The sequence below is a fragment of the Dendropsophus ebraccatus genome, chromosome 10, assembly GCF_027789765.1.
Source record: "Dendropsophus ebraccatus isolate aDenEbr1 chromosome 10, aDenEbr1.pat, whole genome shotgun sequence".
NCBI lineage: Eukaryota > Metazoa > Chordata > Amphibia > Anura > Hylidae > Dendropsophus > Dendropsophus ebraccatus.
The window spans coordinates 91,441,436-91,467,035 of NC_091463.1; the positions used below are offsets into that span (position 1 = coordinate 91,441,436).

General features: G+C 49.3%; 3 protein-coding genes across 4 annotated transcripts; 2 read left to right on the forward strand and 1 right to left on the reverse strand.

Annotated features, from left to right (window-relative positions):
• Positions 1–614: 614 nt before the first annotated feature.
• On the reverse strand, positions 615–5,000 carry DXO (decapping exoribonuclease). Of its 2 annotated transcripts, none has more exons than XM_069943925.1 (7): positions 4,676–5,000; positions 3,463–3,847; positions 2,985–3,211; positions 2,670–2,889; positions 2,450–2,585; positions 1,420–1,514; positions 615–921 (listed from the first exon to the last, which is right to left on the reverse strand). In XM_069943925.1, exons 1-7 carry the CDS (start codon positions 4,710–4,712, stop codon positions 813–815), a joined length of 1,209 nt encoding a protein of 402 aa, XP_069800026.1. In that variant the 5' UTR covers positions 4,713–5,000; the 3' UTR covers positions 615–812. The 2 variants fall into 2 exon arrangements, with proteins under 2 accessions (XP_069800026.1, XP_069800025.1); XM_069943924.1 differs by having other exon boundaries at positions 4,600–4,681.
• STK19 (serine/threonine kinase 19) lies at positions 4,795–11,664 on the forward strand. Its single transcript, XM_069943926.1, has 7 exons — positions 4,795–5,006; positions 6,913–7,059; positions 7,403–7,548; positions 9,479–9,714; positions 10,774–10,871; positions 11,264–11,411; positions 11,484–11,664. Exons 2-7 carry the CDS (start codon positions 6,957–6,959, stop codon positions 11,527–11,529), a joined length of 777 nt encoding a protein of 258 aa, XP_069800027.1. The 5' UTR covers positions 4,795–5,006; positions 6,913–6,956; the 3' UTR covers positions 11,530–11,664.
• Positions 11,665–15,557: 3,893 nt separating this feature from the next.
• Positions 15,558–22,236, forward strand: NEU1 (neuraminidase 1). Its single transcript, XM_069942823.1, has 6 exons — positions 15,558–15,766; positions 17,857–18,049; positions 18,185–18,447; positions 18,622–18,804; positions 18,887–19,106; positions 21,205–22,236. The coding sequence occupies exons 1-6, from the start codon at positions 15,677–15,679 to the stop codon at positions 21,420–21,422; spliced, it is 1,167 nt and encodes a 388-aa protein (XP_069798924.1). The 5' UTR covers positions 15,558–15,676; the 3' UTR covers positions 21,423–22,236.
• The last annotated feature ends 3,364 nt before the right edge of the window (positions 22,237–25,600 follow it).

A 25,600-nucleotide genomic window follows, 5' to 3' on the forward strand; every position in this document is an offset into this window, starting at 1 on the left:
AAACTGGCTCAGTTGCCCCTAGCAACCAATCAGATTCCACTTCTCACCTCACAGACTCTTTGGAAAATGAAAGGTGGAATCTGATTGGTTGCTAGGGGCAACTGAGCCAGTTTCACTTTACACCATGTTTGATAAATCTCCCCCTATGTCTTTATACATATATAATATATATGTCTACATGTATCAGTCAGGCCACTGTTTTTAGAGCAGAATGATGCTCAGTAACCTAGACAATGAGCTGTTGAACGAGGAGAGGAAAAGAGCAGCATATCAGACACGTTTGCATTTGCAAAAATATATAATTTGAGCAGCCCTACAAGTATGACTATATTAGCCGAGATGGGAATACCCCTTGAAACCTTCCCATGGGACTAGAATATAGTAGTCGGGTCATAGGAAGGAGCAGGGGGGTCCAGGCCTGTAGATATGTGCTGTATACCCACTCTTATGAATATGATACAGCATAGGTGATACTTACCCCTGTACACAGCAATCACAGTGCATCAAAGCTCTGCAGATCATCCTTTATTTCTAGTAGACAGCAGCTCTAGGTTCTTCCAGCGATCAATACTAATGATTATTTAGGTTCATACAGAAAATAACAGAACGTAGTCTAAAATAAATCTCCATTTAATTGATCAATTACCCTGCTGCATAAAATCGAGGACCAGCCTCAGGTAGAGAAGTCCAGTGCTCCATCCTTCCTGCTGACAGACTCCATACTGTCAGAAGACAAGCACTTCAGCCCCCGCTCACATCTCTAGTATCAGTAGGGTACAGAGGTTCAGCGTCTTCATTTTGCAGACAGAGGTCTATGATAATTCCCGCACGTACCAGTCTGGGACGACCAACTTATCAGAATCTGCTTCAACAGTGAAAGTGACGTCCTGACCCGGCTCCCAGGAGAAGACATAGACAACCCTGAGAAGAGAGTGTGTGTGATAATGGTGCATCAACAACAAGGCCATAGAAAGCAGGAGCCCTGAAAATAATATCACCCCCTGTGTATAATAACATCCCCTATGCCTAGCAGGACAGGGTCAGGACTCTAAGGGGGAGATTTATCAGACATGGTGTAAAGTGAAACTGGCTCAGTTGCCCCCAGCAACCAATCAGATTCCACCTTTCATTCCTCACAGACTCTTTGGAAAATGAAAGGTGGAATCTGATTGGTTGCTAGGGGCAACTGAGCCAGTTTCACTTTTCACCATGTTTGATAAATCTCCCCCTAAGTCTCTATATATTATAAATGATCGGATCTAGATATTGCTTAGAATTCCAAACCCTACAAACCTGGCCGTGACCACCAGTGTCACTCCTCTATTTCCGTGCAGAAGCTGAGGTGACTGATCTACTACACTTGACACATCTTCATATAAGGATCACCAGATCCGCCGTTCACTGTTGTTGGTTCCTTACCTGGGGTCATCTGTGGTCACCACCTGCTTGATATAACTGAGGAAGGCGTTACAGAAGTTCATACAAACGGCCGGATCCCAGCTCTGCCGGTCACCCTGCACAAAGGACAAACACATTGTTCTTTATACAGCGTTTTATTGGGCTATGTTCACACAATGCAAGTAAATTATTAATCATGGCCGTTGTTGCCGATTTGCAACACAGCCGTGATTAATCCTTTACCTACATTGTGCTGCATGGTAAGGGAATCCCAGCCGGAGTGTATACACATGGGGGGGAGATTTATCAAACATGGTGTAACGTAAAACTGGCTCAGTTTCCCCTAGCAACCAATCAGATTCCACCTTTCATTTTCCAAAGAGTCTGCGAGGAATGAAAGGTGAATTCTGATTGGTTGCTAGGGGCAACTGAGCCAGTTTCACTTTACACCATGTTTGATTATTTTCCCCCAGAGTATACGCTCAGGCCAGGATTCCTAGTGATGCCGTAGAAAACTGACAAGTCAGTTTTCTGCAGCCGCTATTCGTTGAATAGTGGCCGCAGAAAACCCTGTCAGTTCACACTATGGAGCGTGCAGCTCCGGCCGCACGCTCCATTGTGTGCAGTGGGGAATTCTGACTCGAACGTGCATGGATGCGCCCGCATCAGAATTCAGAGGCGCTAAAGATCATCTAGACGGTACTGCAGTACCGGGCGGGATGATCTTCTCAGACACTGGCCGTGTCATACAGCATCTAAACATTGCCTTGGGGTGACAATAGTGTAAAACGCACGCTTGGGTTTGTCTGACCACAAGTGTTTAGCATTTGATTATCAGTGGCTGCTGAAGTTGGATGTAGCCCTAGGGAGTCTGAGAAAACATGGATACAGCCATAGGCTATGCAGGACTTTGTCTTCCAGGACTTCCTAGGGCTACATCCAACTTCTGCAGCCACAGCTAATCAAATGCTGCATACTCAGGTTCAGACAAACCCAAGAACGCTCAAAGTTTGCTCAACTATAGTGATAACCAACAGTCCCCTAATATTACCCGCACTAAGTGAGGGATCTCTGACGTTCTGAACTTCTGTAGAGACACGATTCTTCCTTGCGGATTCCGAAATCCAGCAACGATGAGAGGAATCCCAAGCAGGAAGGACTGGCTCCACCACTTCAGGAGCTTATACCTGGAAGGAAAAGAGATGAAAGCTTCATTTTCCATACAATGACTGAGGGCTGGTAACCAGTATAACATTGGCTATTACTGGCACCTGCGGAAGCTGCGCTCTTGGTGTGGGCTTCGTATCTGGGCACTCGTCTTCAGCTCTACGTAACAAGATGGAGGTGAGGGATTAGTGCTGTTCGGGTCTTTACAGTCCACCTCTCCAGAAACCAGGAAAGAATGGGATGCCAGGCGACCTAGCAAGACGCTGCAATATGCCTCATTGGTGTTCACAACTTCAGAAGGGCACGGAGCGCCATCAGGAGAATCTGGGCAGGAAAATGATTGGACATTTATATTACAGATTGCTCTGAGTGCATGGTATCAGCAGGGAGAGGTGACAACATGACGGAGATGGACAGACCTGCACACATGTAGCTCTCAAACTTGTATCCAGAATACATAAGCTTCTCCTGCTCCGGAGTCCTCTCTTTCCTCCTCTTATATGCGGTTGCGGTCTCCCTCTCGTTGATATACAGGGTGCCCTTAAACAGAGTAACGGCAAGGATCCAGCCTTCCTGGGTCTCATACGGGGTGCACAAAATTTTAGTCAGGTGACCCCTCCAGGTGACAAAGTCTCGGTCCACCGGCCTGGAGGCAGGACAGAACAGGTTATAGTTAGAGATGAGCGAATTTTAAGTCCGGGTTCGGCAACTTCTTAGAACCCAAACACTCGGCATTTCAAGGCTTTTCAGAAACTTTCATTGCTTTACAACCATGATGAATGTGAAAGAGAAAAACGAAAGCTGCACTTTGATTGGTTGCTTTGGGCAACAAAGTTTTACTATATACAACCGATCCTATATACACACCAGATCCCCATCTCCTCCCGTATTACGCACCTTTTGCTACCAGAATGTTCATTTCCTTGCAGGCGCCCCCTGTTCTCTTTCACCCATGTTAAGAAATGCAGAAGTCCTTCCTTCTCCTCTTCGTCTCGTCGTACGTAGCGATCCTCAAATCCTTCCATCAGGTCCCATCCGAGGGAGGCTCCTCCACTATCCATCCCCGCAGGGAGGCTAAGATGGCGGAGGCGTCGGGCATCCCCATGGTAACATCGCTTATCATCTAGGGAGAAATACCCTAGCTCTGAGGGCAGTCTGTAAAAGGGGAAGGAGCCCTGGTAGAAGGAGGGATGAGTCCTGAAAGGAGGAGAGGAGACGTGAGGGTTCTTGGATGGTGGGAAATCTGCCGTGTCCTGGTCAAGGCTTCTTTTATGGCTCTTTGCTGAAAAACAGAAGATAAACAATAAACACTACTGCCCCCACCACCAGGGCACCAGGAGCACTACTACTGCCCCCACCACCAGGAGCACAACTACTGCCCCCACCACCAGGAGCACAACTACTGCCCCCACCACCAGGAGCACTACTACTGCCCCCACCACCAGGGCACCAGGAGCACTACTACTGCCCCCACCACCAGGGCACCAGGAGCACTACTACTGCCCCCACCACCAGGGCACCAGGAGCACTACTACTGCCCCCACCACCAGGAGCACTACTACTGCCCCCACCACCAGGGCACCAGGAGCACTACTACTGCCCCCACCACCAGGAGCACTACTACTGCCCCCACCACCAGGAGCACTACTACTGCCCCCACCACCAGGGCACCAGGAGCACTACTACTGCCCCCACCACCAGGAGCACTACTACTGCCCCCACCACCAGGAGCACTACTACTGCCCCCACCACCAGGGCACCAGGAGCACTACTACTGCCCCCACCACCAGGGCACCAGGAGCACTACTACTGCCCCCACCACCAGGGCACCAGAAGCACTACTACTGCCCCCACCACCAGGGCACCAGGAGCACTACTACTGCCCCCACCAGCAGGACACCAGGAGCACTACTGCCGCCACCAGGAGCAGTACTGCCGCCATCTACAGCAATATTGTCACTGTGTACACCATCCATTATAAGTAATATGGTTGATAATACAATACCCTGGTTGTGAGCCACAGCTTCACATTACCTGACAGAACCAGAGGTGGCGCTGCTTCTGCTTTTCTAAGCAACAACTCCTCCATGTAATTACTACAAGTCCTCACCTCCTCTGTCTCTGGCTGTATGCACAGTTCCATCCATTTTCCGTGTTTATCTCTTTAAGAGGAGTGATGACGTTAAATGTAGGCGCCGGGATGTTTGACCCTCTCGGCTCCCGTACACGTCATCTACACTAGAGGACAAACAGCGCACAACATACGGGCGCGTCTCCTGTGGCCGCAGTAACACCAGGACTCCTTATACGGAGGGTGTAATAATGGGCCGTGGTCTCCGACAAAATGGCCGCTGGGTAACGCAAAAATCTCAGCCGTAGAGACGCTCAGACGCCGGACCGTGTATATGTGCGGCAGACAAGAGGAGACGTGTAGAGTGGAGGTAAGTATGGGGCAGAGATATCTCTATGGTTACAAGGTATACTGACCGATAACTACAAGTACCAGCCAGGCTAGGAACTGAGGTGCAGGTACATTGTGTGCACTGACATTTGTACCTCCCCGGAAAGAGGCTGGACAGTGATCTGTGTGACACAGTACTCAAATACTTGTAACTGATTAGCACACCACACACACCAACACCAACCACAGGTGCCCCCAATGTCTGTACAGTAACCACAGGTGCCCCCCATGTCAGTACAGCAACCACAGGTGCCCCCCATGTCTGTACAGTAACCACAGGTGCCCCCCCCCATGTCAGTACAACAACCACAGGTGCCCCCCCCCCATGTCAGTACAGCAACCACAGGTGCCCCCCCCCCATGTCAGTACAGCAACCACAGGTGCCCCCCATGTCAGTACAGCAACCACAGGTGCCCCCCATGTCTGTACAGCAACTACAGGTGTCCCCCATGTCAGTACAGCAACCACAGGTGCCCCCCATGTCAGTACAGCAACCACAGGTGCCCCCCATGTCAGTACAGCAACCACAGGTGCCCCCCATGTCAGTACAGCAACCACAGGTGCCCCCCCCCCCATGTCTGTACAGCAACCACAGGTGCCCCCCCCCATGTCAGTACAGCAACCACAGGTGCCCCCCATGTCTGTACAGCAACCACAGGTGCCCCCCATGTCTGTACAGCAACCACAGGTGCCCCCCATGTCTGTACAGCAACCACAGGTGTCCCCCCATGTCAGTACAGCAACCAGAGGTGTCCCCCCATGTCAGTACAGCAACCACAGGTGCCCCCCATGTCAGTACAGCAACCACAGGTGCCCCCCATGTCAGTACAGCAACCACAGGTGCCCCCCGTGTCAGTACAGCAACCACAGGTGCCCCCCGTGTCAGTACAGCAACCACAGGTGCCCCCCATGTCTGTACAGCAACCACAGGTGCCCCCCGTGTCAGTACAGCAACCACAGGTGCCCCCCATGTCAGTACAGCAACCACAGGTGCCCCCCATGTCTGTACAGCAACCACAGGTGTCCCCCCATGTCTGTACAGCAACCACAGGTGTCCCCCCATGTCAGTACAGCAACCACAGGTGCCCCCCGTGTCTGTACAGCAACCACAGGTGCCCCCCGTGTCAGTACAGCAACCACAGGTGCCCCCCGTGTCAGTACAGCAACCACAGGTGCCCCCCATGTCTGTACAGCAACCACAGGCGCCCCCCATGTCTGTACAGCAACCGCAGGTGCCCCCCATGTCTGTACAGCAACCGCAGGTGCCCCCCATGTCAGTACAGCAACTACAGGTGCCCCCCATGTCTGTACAGCAACCACAGGTGCCCCCCATGTCTGTACAGCAGTCACAGGTGTCCCCCATGTCTGTACAACAACCACAGGTGCCCCCCATGTCTGTACAGCAGTCACAGGTGTCCCCCCCCCATGTCAGTACAGCAACCACAGGTGCCCCCTATGTCAGTATGCCAGGCACAGTTGCCCCCCATGTCAGTACAGCAACCACAGGTGCCCCCCATGTCTGTACAACAACCACAGGTGCCCCCCATGTCTGTACAGCAGTCACAGGTGTCCCCCCCCCCCATGTCTGTACAGCAGTCACAGGTGCCCCCCATGTCTGTACACCAACCACAGGTGCCCCCTATGTCAGTACGCCAGGCACAGTTGCCCCCCATGTCAGTTTTCTAGCTGTTTTTAATGCCATATGTTAATCTGCATTTGGCGATGTATCACTGTGATTATTGTGGGTGGAGGCGCCACTTCTATTTACAGACGGCGCATACACCCGTGTATAATGAGGAGGGTGATGGGTCTGTCTCTCATAGCTGGTACTGCCGCCACCCTGTAGTCTATAGTGTCACTAACACATATTGTTCCCTTCTATGCAGGAAGCCGGACATCTGCCCCCCTGACCCCTACCCCCTTCCCTTTCATGGACCGCAAACGCAAGCTGATCTGTGACCCGTTCAAAGTAAAGAAACCAAGGGATGAAGATCTGAACTCTGATGTGAACGTTTATCCGTCACCATATCCAGGTAAGGACATGACTTCTGTATTAGGTGCCCTGTATGAGGGCATCTATTAGGGTTAAAGTAATGAGAACTAATAGCCCCCACCACTGTGCCCCAGGGGCTGTATCGTAATAGGGGAGCCTGTCCCCATGTATCGGGCAGCATGTAACTGGTGACAGGGCACTGCCTATACCATTGCTCTTGGTTACTATGGATCTATGATCACTTGGTCACTAGCGCTGAGTGTAGATCAATATGGACACTGTCTCTGTCCTGTATTCTGATAACGTCTCTATTCCTCTGTATAATATTATATTCTACCGCATTATACCGCACTGCGCTTCACCTTCTTCTTACATCTTCTCAGATTTCACAGACGAACCTCAGGAGGCCTTATCATATCTCTGGGCTCTGTTCCCTCGCAAACTTTTTAATGACACTCTCCCCCCTATGATCTTAAGACATCAGCTGTACAGTCTCATCCGAGATCGCACCACTGTAGATAGGTTACTGGTGAGTTATATTCCTACACATGGAGGCAGTATTATAGCAGTTATATTCTTGTATATATATGAGCAGTATTATAGTAGTATATCCCTGTATATAGGAGCAGTATTATAGTAGTTATATTCTTGTATATAGGGGCAGTATTATAGTAGTTATATTCCTGTATATAGGAGCAGTATTATAGTAGTTATATTCTTGTATATATATGAGCAGTATTATAGTAGTATATCCCTGTATATAGGAGCAGTATTATAGTAGTTATATTCTTGTATATAGGGGCAGTATTATAGTAGTTATATTCCTGTATATAGGAGCAGTATTATAGTAGTATATCCCTGTATATAGGAGCAGTATTATAGTAGTTATATTCTTGTATATAGGGGCAGTATTATAGTAGTTATATTCATGTATATAGGGAGCAGTATTATAGTAGTTATATTCCTGTATATAGGAGCAGTATTATAGTAGTTATATTCTTGTATATAGGAGCAGTATTATAGTAGTTATATTCCTGTATATAGGAGCAGTATTATAGGGAGTAGTATTATAGTAGTTATATTCTTGTATATAGGAGCAGTATTATAGTAGTTATATCCCTGTATATAGGGAGCAGTATTATAGCAGTTATATTCTTGTATATATATGAGCAGTATTATAGTAGTTATATTCCTGTATATAGGGGCAGTATTATAGTAGTTATATTCTTGTATATAGGAGCAGTATTATGGTAGTTATAGTACGGGTGAGAGGAATTCAGTCGGCACCAGCAGATAACAACACTAGCGTGGGACCGGGAGCTAGGGAATACGCAGCAATGTCCAGTGCAGGTAAACCTCGTATGATCGGGGTGCAGGAAACAGCCGAGAACAATGGAATATACGAATGGAGAGAAAGGAATCCGCACTCACCGGTCTGCAGAAAGAAGGGTTTATTGATCCATACACCAGAGGCTGGAGCTGGGAGGGGGAAGGTGTTACGCAGGTGTGCTCCTTACAGCTACAATTGTTTCTCGCCTACTCGGCGCTTCGTCTGGCTGTGAGCAACGATGGTAGTTATATTCTTGTATATAGGAGCAGTATTATAGTAGTTATATTCCTGTATATAGGGGCATTATTATAGTAGTTATATTCCTGTATATAGGGGGCAGTATTATAGTAGTTATATTCCTGTATTTAGGAGCAGTATTATAGTAGTTATATATTCTTGTATATAGGAGCAGTATTATAGTAGTTATATTCTTGTATATAGGAGCAGTATTATAGTAGTTATATTCTTGTATATAGGGGGCAGTATTATAATAGTTATATTCCTGTATATAGGAGCAGTATTATAGTAGTTATATTGTTGTATATAGGAGCAGTATTATAATAGTTATATTCCTGTATATAGGAGCAGTATTATAGTAGTTATATTCTTGTATATAGGAGCAGTATTATAGTAGTTATATTCTTGTATATAGGAGCAGTATTATAGTAGTTATATTCTTGTATATAGGAGGTAGTATTATAGTAGTTATATTCTTGTATATAGGAGGTAGTATTATAGTAGTTATATTCCTGTATATAGGAGGTAGTATTATAGTAGTTATATTCCTGTATATAGGGGGCAGTATTATAGTAGTTATAGTCTTTTATATAGGAGCAGTATTATAGTAGTTATATTCTTGTACATAGGAGCAGTATTATAGTAGTTATATTCTTGTATATAGGAGCAGTATTATAGTAGTTATATTCTTGTATATAGGGGGCAGTATTATAGTAGTTATATTCCTGTATATAGGGGGCAGTATTATAGTAGTTATATTCCTGTATTTAGGAGCAGTATTATAGTAGTTATATTCTTGTATATAGGGGGCAGTATTATAGTAGTTATATTATTTGGGGGGGGACACTTCTTGTCTGTGTCTTATTGATGATAATTTCTCCTTTTCTCGTAGAGCACGTTACAACAGAAGGGGGAGGTTTGCCTTGTCCAGCCCGGCTTTGATCCTGACACTTTCCTTGTGGTCAGGAATGAAGATTTTCTCAGCTTTGTCTTAAAAAGCGTAGATGGAAAGTCTGGAGCCAACGTTGTCCGGCGATTCCTGGACTCCAGCCTCTTCAATCCCTCTAAGATCAGCTACAACCGGGAGGAGATGATGGAGAGACACAGGTTCAGCGATGCAGAGATCACGTAAGGATATAACATTGTGTTACAGGCTTAGTAGTAAGAAGAAATATAAGTTCACCTCCTGACGTCACAGATATTAGCTGCCACACTCTCCAGCTTCCCCTTTACCTACGGCACATAGGATGGGGCTATTGGCACTTGTGGTGCGGCTGCCCTCGTGCCAGAAGCCCCCAGTGAACACCCCCACCCTCTAAAGACCCCCAAACTACCCCCATCACAAGTGCTAGCAGCCCCGTCCATGGCGTATAGGATGGGGCTGCTGGCACTTGTAGTGCGGCTGCCCCCTGCCCCCCCCCAAAAAAAAAACCCAAGCTACCCCCATCAGAAGTGCCAGTGGCCCTGTCCACGACACATAGGACAGGGCTGCTGGCACCACGACAGCAGACCCCAGACCAGCCGCATCCGCACTACAAGTGCCAGCAGCCCCGTCCTATGTGCCGTGGGCGGGGCTGCTGGCACTTCTGATGGGGATAGTTTGGGGTTTTTAGGGGGGGGGGGGGGGCTGGTCTGGGGTCTACTGTTGGGGGGGGGGGGGGGGGGAGGCAGCCAGCAGCCCCATCCTATGTGCCGTGGATGGGGCTGCTGGCACTTGTGATATAGTTATTCTTACTATGTAATTTCTCCATACACTGCGCCCCCTGCTGGACGCGTCATAGGAATTACACCCGGCCCTGCTCTGATTCGTGACGTCACATTTTTTTAAGAGAGTTGAGCCTGTCTGGTCTACTAAATTGAGGGAAATAGCACTTTAGTGTATATTTGAAATTTGTCTAACTTTCCTTATGTAATAACATATTAAAAATTACATTTCGCCTGAACTCTCCTTTAAGCTTGGCCCATGTTAATAAATCACATTATAATGCTGATAAACAGGAGCATAGGTATAGGGGGACCCTTGGGTTTTACCCCAGACCCCCAGATTTTCATTCTCCTTCAGTATTCGCTGGGTCCTCACTGTGAATCTCCAGTTCCAGTCACGTCTTCCCATACTGATGGGGGAATATATAATAGGAGGTGATTAGGCTTTGCTGTGATTCCTCTCACCATAAGCTTCTCTCTCAGGCAGCTGGTCCGGGCCGGGCTCCTCACCGTCAGGGATGCCGGGAGCTGGTGGCTGTCTATTCCCGGAACTGGGAAGTTTAACAAACATTTTATAAAAGGTAATGACCCATCCTGTCACTAGTATTAGAAATCATCCTAGTGTCCTTCTAATAGCATTGGCTTTCATGCCATCTTCCTATAACATCCTCATCTCAGAGTCATTGTAATGCTAATTCATAGTGTCAGACGTGTAGTAAAGTACTTTCTCCTGACTTTGTGCTAGTGAGAATGGTATATGTATTGGAATATGGTCCTAATGCCCTTAGGGACTGTTAGCCACCATAGGTGACAGTGCTTAGGGTGACCTGTGTACCCCAGGGCTCCCCTTATTTCCCGGACACATAGGTCATGTGGTTTTATTACCGCCAGCTGTGTGGCACTACTATACATCCCTGATTTGTGTATCCTCTGTCTGTAATGCCTTGTCCTCATCTCTCCATGTGTCATGCAGGACAGAAAGCACTTTTATCACAGATCAGACGCTCCCGATATAAAGAGGTCCTCCTCACAGATCTGTCCACGCGGAAATCTCCACCCGCAGTTCAGTTAGGAATGGAGTATCACATCCATGACATCATCGGGGCCGGGCTGGTAGACTGGTGAGTACTAGAGAATGAACTGCTTATGTATTATCCGGGATCCTGTGCTTATACAGTTCTCTTGTCTTTCAGTGTCCCCACCCCGTCCGGGACCCTCCTCCGCCTATCGGACACATAGCGCCTCACCATCCCCGTGCCTTGTCATTCCCATTCCTGCTGCACCATGAGCCTCATCATCCACCATCACCAGAACATATTGTACAGGGAATTTATGAGGATTATAATAAATTCACCTCTTTTTATTTATTCAGCACTTTTATGTCTTACGTCCAACTTATTTCCCATGTGATGAGAAGATGTTCCGGTTTTATATGGGAGCTGCTGCTGGTATGAGGGTCCGTGAGGAGCTGCTGCTGGTATGAGGGTCCGTGAGGAGCTGCTGCTGGTATGAGGGTCCGTGAGGAGCTGCTGCTGGTATGAGGGTCCGTGAGGAGCTGCTGCTGGTATGAGGGTCCGTGAGGAGCTGCTGCTGGTATGAGGGTCCGTGAGGAGCTGCTGCTGGTATGAGGGTCCGTGAGGAGCTGCTGCTGGTATGAGGGTCCGTGAGGAGCTGCTGCTGGTATGAGAGTCCGTGAGGAGCGAGTAACTGGGAGCTGGTCAGTGTGTATAATAGGCAGTGGTCAGCAGGGGCAGGAACCTCAAGATATTTGTTCTGCCAGGTGCCCCCCCCCCCCCCCCCCCCCCCGGCAAAATAACATTATATGACATTTATAACATATAACAGACAGATACACAGTCTGCGGATGAACTGGATAAGGATTAGGTGACTGTAAGTAATATACAAATCTATGTATAATAGTACACCATGAAGTAATAGAGTAGGAGCTAATATTCTTCCCATACAATGGTAGATCCCAGCTCTATATAGGATCTGCAGTGATCCCGGCTCTATATAGGAGCTGCAGTGATCCCGGCTCTATATAGGAGCTGCAGTGATCCCGGCTCTATATAGGAGCTGCAGTGATCCCGGCTCTATATAGGAGCTGCAGTGATCCCGGCTCTATATAGGAGCTGCAGTGATCCCGGCTCTATATAGGAGCTGCAGTGATCCCGGCTCTATATAGGAGCTGCAGTGATCCCGGCTCTATATAGGAGCTGCAGTGATCCCGGCTCTATATAGGAGCTGCAGTGATCCCGGCTCTGCATAGGATTTGCAGTGATCCTAGTTGTACATAGTGTCTGCGGTGATAACAGCAGTATGTAGGATCTGCAGTGATCCCCGCTCTACATAGGATCTTCAGTGATCCCGGCTCTATATAGTATCTGCAGTGATGCTAGTTGTACATATTATCTGCAGTGATAACAGCTGTAAATAGGATCTGCAGTGATCCCGGCTGTACTGTACATGGTATCTGCAGTGATCCCCAGTTGTACATAAGATCTGCAGTGATAACAGCTGTAAATAGGATCTGCAGTGATCCCGGCTGTACTGTACATGGTATCTGCAGTGATCCCCAGTTGTACATAAGATCTGCAGTGATCCTGGCTCTACATAGGATCTGCAGTGATCCCAGTTGTACATAGTGTCTGCAGTGATCCCCAGTTGTACATAGGATCTGCAGTGACCCAGCTCTACACAGGATCTGCAATGATTCCAGATGTACATAAGATCTGCAGTGATCCCCAACTGTATATAGGATCTGCAGTGATCCCAGCTGGACGTAAGATCTGCAGTGATCCCTGCTGTACATAGTGTCTGCGGTGATCCCTAACTGTATATCGGATCTGCAGTGACGTCTTCTCTGATTGGAGTCGTCCTATTTCCTGTTTCTTCTCAGTTTGGCCCAGACCACCATGAAGATTCCCGACCATTAACCATCTCTTCAGAATTTGCTACAGACTTCTTTTTCAAGAATCTCCCACCTTTTCCTTACCGCTACACACCTGTAATCCCTGCACAGTAGTTAAGCCCCCCCCCTTCTGCCGCATACATTTCCTTATACAGTAGGTAGTCAGGTAGAGCCCCACATGTAGTGACTACTATATAGTGAGTAGGTAGAGCTTAACCCATATAATGGGTCTGTAGTAGATAGGTGAACCCCCCCAAGTGGGTAGTCTACAGTTTCACCTCTACTTTCCAAAGGGGTTTTGCAGTTCAGTTACATTGAAGTGATTGGAGCTGAATTGTAATACCACACACAACCTGAAGACAGGGGTGGCGCTGTTTTTGCATCCGCGTTCTGTGACAGCAGACAATCAGATGCATCTTCATTGGGGAAAACTTTTTCTGTATTGGCCAAAAAAAAAAAAAAAAACTACGTGCCAATCCGACGGACATCATGGATGTGTGACCAGCTAACCCACTTCTCAGCTTCCATTCTTCATGTGCCCTCCCCCCTATGCTGGACCAGGGATGGGGAACCCACAGCTGTTGCAGAACTACAATGTTAATCACTGGAGCCAAAGTATGTTGGGAATTGTAGTTTTGCAACAACTGGAGCTTCACAGATTCCCCATCCCTAGTAGCATCAGAGCGCTCCTCTACACACATGCACGATCATACGGGTACAGTGCTGTATGATTCCTATAAGGGCAGTGTATCCAGAGCCAATGGCGTAGCTACCATAGAGGCAGGGCAGGCAGCTGCTATGGGGCCTGGGGATGCATGGGGAAGGTAAGAACCATCTTGTGTCCCTCTGCTTAACCCTTTATATACTGCTGTGTGTAAGTGACTCAGTGTTCACTTACATGCTGCAACACAAGAAAGGGTTAATAAGCAGAAGACAAGGAGATTTCTGCTTCAATGATAACATCTGGCCACTGTTCTGCAAAGCTTCTGCAGAGGTTATCAGTGCATGAGCAGTGAAGTAGAGTGCTCCTTGTCTTCTGTTTTTAACTCTTTTTGTGTTGTCCCATGTAAGTGAGGTTTGTATCACTTACACACTGCAGTACATAAGGGGTTAAGCAGAAGGTATTCTACTCCTGCACCTATGTATATAACCATTAGGCTCCTAATGGGCCCTTATAGTTAAATACAGTGGACTGACAGATCAAGTAGCCATTGGCTCTCTGCTCTGCCAGTCACTGTTGTAGCTGCAGCCAGGATTCTGCCTCCGGCCACAAGAGATGTTATTTTTTGGCCCCATTACCGAATATTTATATATGCAGTAGTTTGTGTAGGGGAGGAGGGGCCTGTACAGGCCCCATAAATCCTAGCTACGCCCCTGCCCAGAGCCCCCAATCCTGCAGAGCATCTCTTTCCTATAAGGACAGTGCACCCAGAGCCCCCGGTCCATGCATAGCATCTCATTTCTATGAGGCTACTGAACCTAGAGTCCATAGTCCCTGCAGAGTATCTCATTCCTATGAGTCCCCACTCCCTGCAGAGCATCTCACATCTATGAGGACCGTGCACCCCAGAGTCCCCAGTCCCTGCACAGCATCTCATTCCTATAAGGACAGTGCTCCCAGACCCTGCAGGGCATCTCATTCCTATAAGGACAGTTCTCCCCAGTCCCTGCAGAGCATCTCATATCTATGAGGACAGTGCCCCCAGTGCCTGCAGAGCATCTCATATCTGTGAGGACAGTGCACCCAGAGTCCCCACTCCCTGCAGAGCATCTCATATCTATGAGGGCACAGCATCTCATTCCTATAAGGACAGTGCCCCCAGTCCCTGCAGAGCATCTCATTCCTATGAGGACAGTGCAGCCAGAAACCCAAGTCCCTGCAGAGCATCTCATTCCTATGAGGACAGTGCCCCCAGAGTCCCCAGTGCCTGCAGAGCATCTCATATCTGTGAGGACAGTGCAGCCAGAAACCCAAGTCCCTGCAGAACATCTCATTCCTATGAGGACAAAGCACCCAGTCCCTGCAGAGCATCTTATTCCTATGAGGATAGTGCAGCCAGAAACCCAAGTCCCTGCAGAGCATCTCCTTCCTATGAGGACAGTGCACCCCGAGTCCCCAGTCCCTGCAGAGCATCTCATATCTATTAGGACAGAGTCCTCACTCCTTGTAGAGCATCTCATATCCATCAGGACAGTGCACCCCGACTACCTGCAGAGCATCTCACATCTATCCCTACTCCCTGCCCCCTCCTCTCTACCACAGCAGACCACACATAGAAGCGGGTCACGTGACGTCACACTGGTCCTTCAGCCAATCAGGAAGTGTCATGTGCTTTACCAGGAAGCCGTCAGCTGACCCAGAGCTGGTCATGTGACCTCGCTGTTGGGGAGGAAGCTGCGGCTCCGGTAGTCTGCGGTCTGATGTCCGTTGAGCTGCTGCTGCTATAGAGGAAGGACACGGTGACAGCGCTCACTATGGACGGCGTTATACCCGGCTGCCGCCTCTCTATAGCGCTGCTGGTGATAACCCTGGTGAACATGGGCGCCTGTGCCCCCCTAACTGAGGTAAGAGAAGCCGTAAAGGGAGACGCCAGCTCAGTGACGTAAACATAAAATACAACTGCTTACATGGCAATCCCTTCACATAGCGCTGTGTACTGCAGCTGATACATTGCAGCAGACCCTCAGCCCTGTATACGTGCTGCAGTGCCTGATATGTATGTATAAGCCCTACAGACCAGCGAGGTGTTAGTGCAATGATCTGCAGACGCTGGCTGTGGTGTAACTACTACTCCCAGCATGTCCTGAGTGCCTGCTGCAGCACACAGAGGGTTAATACGCCACGTCCGGCTGTGGAGGATGCTGCTGTGTGGTGTCTGATGTGACGGTTAGACACAGTGATAAGGGGCCTGATCATCTGATACACTGCGCCGCACCCTCAGCTCCTCCGTCATGCGCCGCACCCTCAGCTCCTCCGTCATACGCCGCGCCGCACCCTCAGCTCCTCCGTCATGCGCCGCGCCGCACCCTCAGCTCCTCCGTCATGCGCCGCGCCGCACCCTCAGCTCCTCCGTCATGCGCCGCGCCGCACCCTCAGCTCCTCCGTCATGCGCCGCGCCGCACCCTCAGCTCCTCCGTCATGCGCGGCGCCGCACCCTCAGCTCCTCCGTCATGCGCGGCGCCGCACCCTCAGCTCCTCCGTCATGCGCGGCGCCGCACCCTCAGCTCCTCCGTCATGCGCGGCGCCGCACCCTCAGCTCCTCCGTCATGCGCCGCGCCGCACCCTCAGCTCCTCCGTCATGCGCCGCGCCGCACCCTCAGCTCCTCCGTCATGCGCCGCGCCGCACCCTCAGCTCCTCCGTCATGCGCCGCACCCTCAGCTCCTCCGTCATGCGCCGCGCCCTCAGCTCCTCCGTCATGCGCCGCACCCTCAGCTCCTCCGTCATGCGCCGCGCCGCACCCTCAGCTCCTCCGTCATGCGCCGCGCCGCACCCTCAGCTCCTCCGTCATGCGCCGCGCCCTCAGCTCCTCCGTCATGTGCCGCACCCTCAGCTCCTCCGTCATGCGCCGCGCCGCACCCTCAGCTCCTCCGTCATGCGCCGCGCCGCACCCTCAGCTCCTCCGTCATGCGCCGCGCCGCACCCTCAGCTCCTCCGTCATGCGCCGCACCCTCAGCTCCTCCGTCATGCGCCGCGCCGCACCCTCAGCTCCTCCGTCATGCGCCGCACCCTCAGCTCCTCCGTCATGCGCCGCACCCTCAGCTCCTCCGTCATGCGCCGCACCCTCAGCTCCTCCGTCATGCGCCGCACCCTCAGCTCCTCCGTCATGCGCCGCACCCCCAGCTCCTCCGTCATGCGCCGCGCCGCACCCTCAGCTCCTCCGTCATGCGCCGCGCCGCACCCTCAGCTCCTCCATACGGGGAATGGAGACTCAGAGACTGAGCCGCTACACCGGTTTATCTAGTCCAACCATGGCGCCTCCTCCTGACCTGCTGCCAGTCACTGTGTGCCAACCTCTATAGTGCCAGCCGCCTCTATGCCCCAATTGTGCAGAAGCTCTCTAGGACCCCATAGGGCACCCTCTAGATTGGATACAAGATGAGATACAGTTGGATACCTGTACCCGAATAGAAGATGAGATATGGTTGGATACCTCTAGTCTACATACAAGATGAGATACGGTTGGGCACTTCTAGTCTGGATACAGGATGAGATACAGTTGGGCACCTCTAGCCTGGATACAAGATGAGATACAGTTGGGCTCCTCCAGCCTGGATACAAGATGAGATACAGTTGGGCTCCTCCAGCCTGGATACAAGATGAGATACAGTTGGGCACCTCTAGCCTGGATACAAGATGAGATACAGTTGGGCACCTCTAGCCTGGATACAAGATGAGATACAGTTGGGCTCCTCTAGCCTGGATACAAGATGAGATACAGTTGGGCACCTCTAGCCTGGATACAAGATGAGATACAGTTGGGCTCCTCTAGCCTGGATACAAGATGAGATACAGTTGGATACATTATTGGGGGGGGGGTACACACCAGTCACATGATGTTATTATTTTTCCCTAGGGCACCTTCCAGCCTTGATGCCAAATGAAGGATTATAACTCTATATCACGATGCCCCGCTCTTTCTTCTTGTGCCCGCAGGTCTCCCCAGTCATCACTATGGAGCAGTTGTTGTGGGTCAGCGGGAGAATGATCGGGGAGGTGGACACGTACCGGATTCCCTTGATCACCTACACCCCTCGGGGGCATCTTCTTGCATTTTCTGAAGCTCGGAAGCATTCTGCCTCTGACATGGGGGCAAAGTTCATCGCCACCCGGCGGTCACATGATGGAGGTAAGGCGGGAACCGCCGAGGGGAAATCACACTCACTATTACCTGACACTCACGGTTAATATTATACACCTCTGCTACATCACATTAGCCACTACAACTGGTGTATAAATGGTGAAATATTTGCTGCGTCTGCAGGTTACACCTGGGGCCCGACCGCCTTCATTGTGGATGATGGGACGGCTCCAGACGGACTCAATCTCGGCGCTGTGGTGGTGGATGATGAGACCAAGAATATATTCCTGGTGTACTCTCTCTGTGCCCACTACCTGCAGTGCGGAGTTGCCAGCGTCATGGTGACTAACAGCTCGGATGATGGCGTCACCTGGAGCATTCCAAGGAACATCTCCCATGAGATCGGTACCCAAATGTTTGCCCCTGGTCCAGGGTATGGAATCCAGGTGAGGGGAGACTCTGTAATGCTGGCCGTATATCTAAGATGGCTGACTAGTACTTGCCTGAAAGCTATGTCTGCCAGTTATGTGTGAGAGAGGGTGTAAGACGTTAGGTGCAGACATCAGGACACTTATGGGATCTGTGACTAATACAAACTCTCCTTAATTCTTTCTTAACAGAAAAAGATTTCCCCGATGAAGGGGCGTCTGATTGTCTGCGGTCACGGGACGTTGGATGAGGACGGGATCTTCTGTCTATTAAGTGACGACCATGGGAATAGCTGGAAGAAGGGTGGAAATCTGGAGGGGCTTCCATTTAAAAAACAGAAGCGACTGGGAGACTTCAGCCCGGACGAGTGTCAGGTAAGCGGCTCGGAGATACTGGCTATATGTTACCCACAGTCCTCTCTGCTTCCTCTGACTGCCTCCTCTTCTCTCCGTACAGCCCTATGAACTCCCAGATGGCACCGTGGTCATTAACGCCAGGAACCAGTACTTCTATCACTGCCGCTGCCGCATTGTGGCCCTCTCCACCGACGGCTGTGATACGCTTCCTCTGGAGAATGTTCGTTTCGATGAGGGCTTACCGGACCCAGCGGTGGCCGCCGGCGCTTTATACAAGGGCGGAATCACCTACTTTGTCAACCCAGCTAACCAGGCACACAGTAAGATTTTCAGTCGCCATGTTTTGGTGGAAGTTTTATAGAAGTGTATATATATATATATATATATATATATATATATATATATATATATATATATATATATATATATATATATATATATATATATATATATATATATATATATATATATATATATACTCACCGGCCACTTTATTAGGTACACCATGCTAGTAATGGGTTGGACCCCCTTTTGCCTTCAGAACTGCCTCAATTCTTGGTGGCATAGATACAACAAGGTGCTGGAAGCATTCCTCAGAGATTTTGGTCCATATTGACATGATGGCATCACACAGTTGCCGCAGATTTGTCGGCTGCACATCCATGATGCCAATCTCCCGTTCCACCACATCCCAAAGATGCTCTATTGGATTGAGATCTGGTGACTGTGGAGGCCATTGGAGTACAGTGACCTCATTGTCATGTTCAAGAAACCAGTCTGAGATGATTCTAGCTTTATGACATGGCGCATTATCCTGCTGAAAGTAGCCATCAGATGTTGGGTACATTGTGGTCATAAAGGGATGGACATGGTCAGCAACAATACTCAGGTAGGCTGTGGTATTGCAATGATGCTCAATTGGTACCAAGGGGCCCAAAGAGTGCCAAGAAAATATTCCCCACACCATGACACCACCACCACCAGCCTGAACCGTTGATACAAGGCAGGATGGATCCATGCTTTCATGTTGTTGACGCCAAATTCTGACCCTACCATCCGAATGTCGCAGCAGAAATCGAGACTCATCAGACCAGGCAACGTTTTTCCAATCTTCTACTGTCCAATTTCGATGAGCTTGTGCAAATTGTAGCCTCAGTTTCCTGTTCTTAGCTGAGCGGAGTGGCACCCGGTGTGGTCTTCTGCTGCTGTAGCCCATCTGCCTCAAAGTTGGACGTACTGTGCGTTCAGAGATGCTCTTCTGCCTACCTTGGTTGTAACTGTTGGCTATTTGAGTCACTGTTGCCTTTCTATCAGCTCGAACCAGTCTGCCCATTCTCCTCTGACCTCTGGCATCAACAAGGCATTTCCGCCCACAGAACTGCCGCTCACTGCATGTTTTTTCTTTTTCGGACCATTCTCTGTAAACCCTAGAGATGGTTGTGCGTGAAAATCCCAGTAGATCAGCAGTTTCTGAAATACTCAGACCAGCCCTTCTGGCACCAACAACCATGCCACGTTCAAAGGCCCTCAAATCACCTTTCTTCCCCATACTGATGCTCTGTTTGAACTGCAGGAGATTGTCTTGACCATGTCTACATGCCTAAATGCACTGAGTTGCCGCCATGTGATTGGCTGATTAGAAATTAAGTGGTAACGTGCAGTTAGACAGGTGTACCTAATAAAGTGGCCGGTGAGTGTGTGTGTGTATATGTATATATATATATATATATATATATATATATATATATATCTCTATCTATCACCACAGCTGTCTGTAAATGTCTCATTTATAATAGGATTGTTGCATGCATCCACCGTGCATCTCCTTAAAGGGATATACCACTCAAGTAAAATATATGTTGAGTCATCCCCCTTCTTGGAGACTAACCATTCCTTCCATACTTGTTTTTTATCTATTCAGTCTCCCTCCCCCAGTTCTGAGCCTGCTGCTTTTTGCTGCAGAAAAATGTGTGTGAGCAGTTCACTCCGTCACTCCTCCCCCTCCTCCTCCTCCTCCCTTCTCCTTTCCAAGACGGCTCATGTAATCAGCATCCCTTTTTGGTTGTCTCTGCACTCTCTAATGCCCGGAGGATTAACTCAGGTCAAGTTGCTGGTGACCTCACTGTGATTATCCCTCCCAGCATTACAGAGTGCGGAGACAGCCGGCCAGGAATGCTGTTTACATGAGCAGTCTCGGATGGGAGGGGGGAGACAAAGAGAAAAGATCACACACAGTTTTTTGCAGCAGTTCAGAACTGGGGGAAGGAGACTGATAAGGTAATGACATGTATGGAATTAATTGTTAGTCTCCTGAGGGGAACTGTTGGTTTTACCTGAGTGGCATACCCCAAACCTGTGCCCCCAGGATCCTCCTGCGGCCCCATTATTTCTTACGTTCTTCTTGTCCCTTCTCCTCAGGAGTCAACCTCACTCTTCGCTGGAGCTTCAATTCTGGGGACTCTTGGGAACAGAACTCCATCCAGATCTGGCCAGGAGCCAGCGGCTACTCCAGCCTCACCACCTTGTCCCGTCACATTGAGGACAGCGAGAACCTCTATATCATCTACGAGAAAGGAAGACAAGACATCACAGAGTCCATCGCTATGGTGAAAGTCAATCTATACGGCAACATCTGACCCCCTGGAGGAGGAGACGGACGGACTCGAGAAGATTTTTCTTGAGTTCGCTCCTATGATCTCTCTTCGTAAGAGATCACATTAAAGGGATTGTCTGCTTTAGCTAACCACTGTTTCTTGTGACTACCAGGTTCCTGGTGCCAAGTTGGCCCCATAAAAGCCACTGGGAGAGCCCTTCATATGGTGACTCCGTGGTCTCCTTTATGTTGGATTTGGAATTTTTTTCACCAATTATACTTCACACTTTTTTGCGGGTTGGAATCTTATTTGATCGCTATAATGAATGAGGACACAGACTGTGTATCTAATATACAGATTAACATTGCCGCAACCATGGGGTGCGAGTCAGAGATTGAAAATGTATGTGAACAGTGATTTATGGCCACAGATGGAGATCAGCGCGGTCACCTTTATCATCTCATTTCTAGGGAAATTCATCACTTTGTAAAATATTTGGATCTGCTACATCTGTATATTACTGAAATGTGGAGAGTTCTTACTGCCTTATATGAGTATAAATGCATATGTTAAGCTATATTTAATTGCTATTCTACGTTTCCAGCCCGTGGCTCTCCCGCTGTTGCGAAACTACAGCACCCACCATGTCCCAGCAGTCGGTAAGGCATACTGGGAGTTGTAATTTCGAAGAAACTAGAGCCACATGTTGGAGACCATTGCTTTTTGTGGGCAAATGGTAATGAATTACACAAGTTTACAGGTCACATACTGGAAAATATTGATACAGATATGGAGCGGACTCCGCCTCTAAGCCAAAAAGTATATAGATTTCTACTTAATAAATTATTTTGAAATTAATTTATTCTATTGTTTTTTTTTTTTTTGCCCTGTGGATTGAGCAGTCTGACTAGTGAGTAGTCGTCATCCAGATCATTTCCTTCATGCTCGGCCATCTTATGGACAGAATCGCCACAGAGCAGGACGGCACAGCCTGGAGGAGGGGTGATTGATGTTAACTCTATAGGGTACACAGGGAGCTGCTGTCAGTATTTACAAGTAGGACACAGGGAGCTGCTGTCAGTATATACAGTGAGTACACAGGGAGCTGCTGTCAGTATATACAGTGAGTACACAGGGAGCTGCTGTCAGTATATACAGGGAGCTGCTGTAAGTAAGTGTAGGGAGTACAGGGAGTTGCTGTCAGTATATACAGTGAGTACACAGGGAGCTGCTGTCAGTATATACAGTGAGTACACAGGGAGCTGCTGTCAGTATATACAGTGAGTACACAGGGAGCTGCTGTCAGTATATACAGTGAGTACAGGGAGCTGCTGTCAGTATATACAGGGAGCTGCTTTTGGTATGTACAGGGAGTTGCTGTCAGTATATACAGTGAGTACACAGGGAGCTGCTGTCAGTATATACAGGGAGTACACAGGGAGTTGCTCTTAGTATATACAGTGAGTACACAGGGAGCTGCTGTCAGTATATACAGTGAGTACACAGGGAGTTGCTCTTAGTATATACAGGGAGTACACAGGGGGCTGCTGTCAGTATATACAGTGAGTACACAGGGAGTTGCTCTTAGTATATACAGGGAGTACACAGGGGGCTGCTGTCAGTAAGTGCAGGGAGTACACTTTATATTCCTGTACTCTGAACATTTTACTACAAAGTGGACAAACCCTTTAAGGGACCTTTAGCTGTGATGCTAGAACTTGAGGCAAATTACAAAGCTGAAAACCAATCAGTCACACGATCCCTCAATCACAGTTGTGCTGAGCTTTGTTCTGTCGTTAACACAGTTGTTTAGGTGCCAGGCCTCCTTGGTAGGACAGCCTCAGCTGTGTGTTCCTAGGAAAAAGTCCATAGATTATAGAGCTATGCTCCATGGGAGTGCATGAAAGTTCTCTGAATGGGACGGTGTAGCCACAGACCGGTCAGACGCCCATGATGACTCCTCTTCGCTGGTGGATGTTACTGACACCGACCACCTACCAACCATTGTACACAGTAATGTGAAATATGCTGGAAAAACAATTCACATCCATGGAACTTGCACCTCACATCTTACAGGATGCTGATATCACAGGAGACATCACAGGGATATGGGGTCCTCACACCTTACAGGATGCTGATACCACAGGAGACATCACAGGGATATGGGGTCCGCACCTCACACCCTACAGGATCCTGATACCACAGGAGACATCACAGGGATATGGGGTCCGCACCTCACACCTTACAGGATGCTGATACCACAGGAGACATCACAGGGATATGGGGTCCGCACCTCATACCTTACAGGATGCTGATACCACAGGAGACATCACAGGGATATGGGGTCCGCACCTCACACCTTACAGGATGCTGATACCACAGGAGACAACACAGGGATATGGGGTCCGCACCTCACACCTTACAGGATGCTGATACCACAGGAGACATCACAGGGATATGGGGTCCGCACCTCACACCTTACAGGATGCTGATACCACAGGAGACATCACAGGGATATGGGGTCCGCACCTCACACCTTACAGGATGCTGATACCACAGGAGACATCACAGGGATATGGGGTCCGCACCTCACACCTTACAGGATGCTGATACCACAGGAGACATCACAGGGATATGGGGTCCGCACCTCACACCCTACAGGATGCTGATACCACAGGAGGCATCACAGGGATATGGGGTCCGCACCTCACACCTTACAGGATGCTGATACCACAGGAGACATCACAGGGATATGGGGTCCTCACACCTTACAGGATGCTGATACCACAGGAGACATCACAGGGATATGGGGTCTGCACCTCACACCTTACAGGATGGTGATACCACAGGAGACATCACAGGGATATGGGGTCCGCACCTCACACCTTACAGGATGCTGATACCACAGGAGACATCACAGGGATATGGGGTCCGCACCTCACACCTTACAGGATGCTGATAGCACAGGAGACATCACAGGGATATGGGGTCCTCACACCTTACAGGATGCTGATACCACAGGAGACATCACAGGGATATGGGGTCTGCACCTCACACCTTACAGGATACTAATACCACAGGAGACATCAGAGGGATATGGGGTCCTCACACCTTACAGGATGCTGATACCACAGGAGACATCACAGGGATATGGGGTCCTCAAACCTTACAGGATGCTGATACCACAGGAGACATCACAGGGATATGGGGTCCTCACACCTTACAGGATGCTGATACCACAGGAGACATCACAGGGATATGGGGTCCTCACACCTTACAGTGCTGCTGATACCACAGGAGACATCACAGGGATATGGGGTCCTCACATCTTACAGGATGCTGATACCACAGGAGACATCACAGGGATATGGGGTCCTCACACCTTACGGGATGCTGATACCACAGGGGATATCACAGGGATATAGGGTCCTCACACCTTACAGGATGCTGATACCACAGGAGACATCACAGGGATATGGGGTCCTCACACCTTACAGGATGCTGATACCACAGGGGATATCACAGGGATATGGGGTCCTCACACCTTACAGGATGCTGATACCACAGGAGACATCACAGGGATATGGGGTCCGCACCTCACACCCTACAGGATGCTGATACCACAGGAGACATCACAGGGATATGGGGTCCGCACCTCACACCTTAAAGGATGCTGATACCACAGGAGACATCACAGGGATATGGGGTCCTCCCACCTTACAGGATGCTGATACCACAGGAGACATTACAGGGATATGGGGTCCACACCTTACACCTTACAGGATGCTGATACCACAGGAGACATTAAAGGGATATGGGGTCCGCACCTCACACCTTACAGGATACTGATACCACAGGGGATATCACAGGGATATGGGGTCCTCACACCTTACAGGATGCTGATACCACAGGAGACATCACAGGGATATGGGGTCCGCACCTCACACCTTACAGGATGCTGATACCACAGGAGACATCACAGGGATATGGGGTCCGCACCTCACACCCTACAGGATGCTGATACCACAGGAGACATCACAGGGATATGGGGTCCGCACCTCACACCTTACAGGATGCTGATACCACAGGAGACATCACAGGGATATGGGGTCCGCACCTCACACCTTACAGGATGCTGATACCACAGGAGACATCACAGGGATATGGGGTCCTCACACCTTACAGGATGCTGATACCACAGGGGACATCACAGGGATATG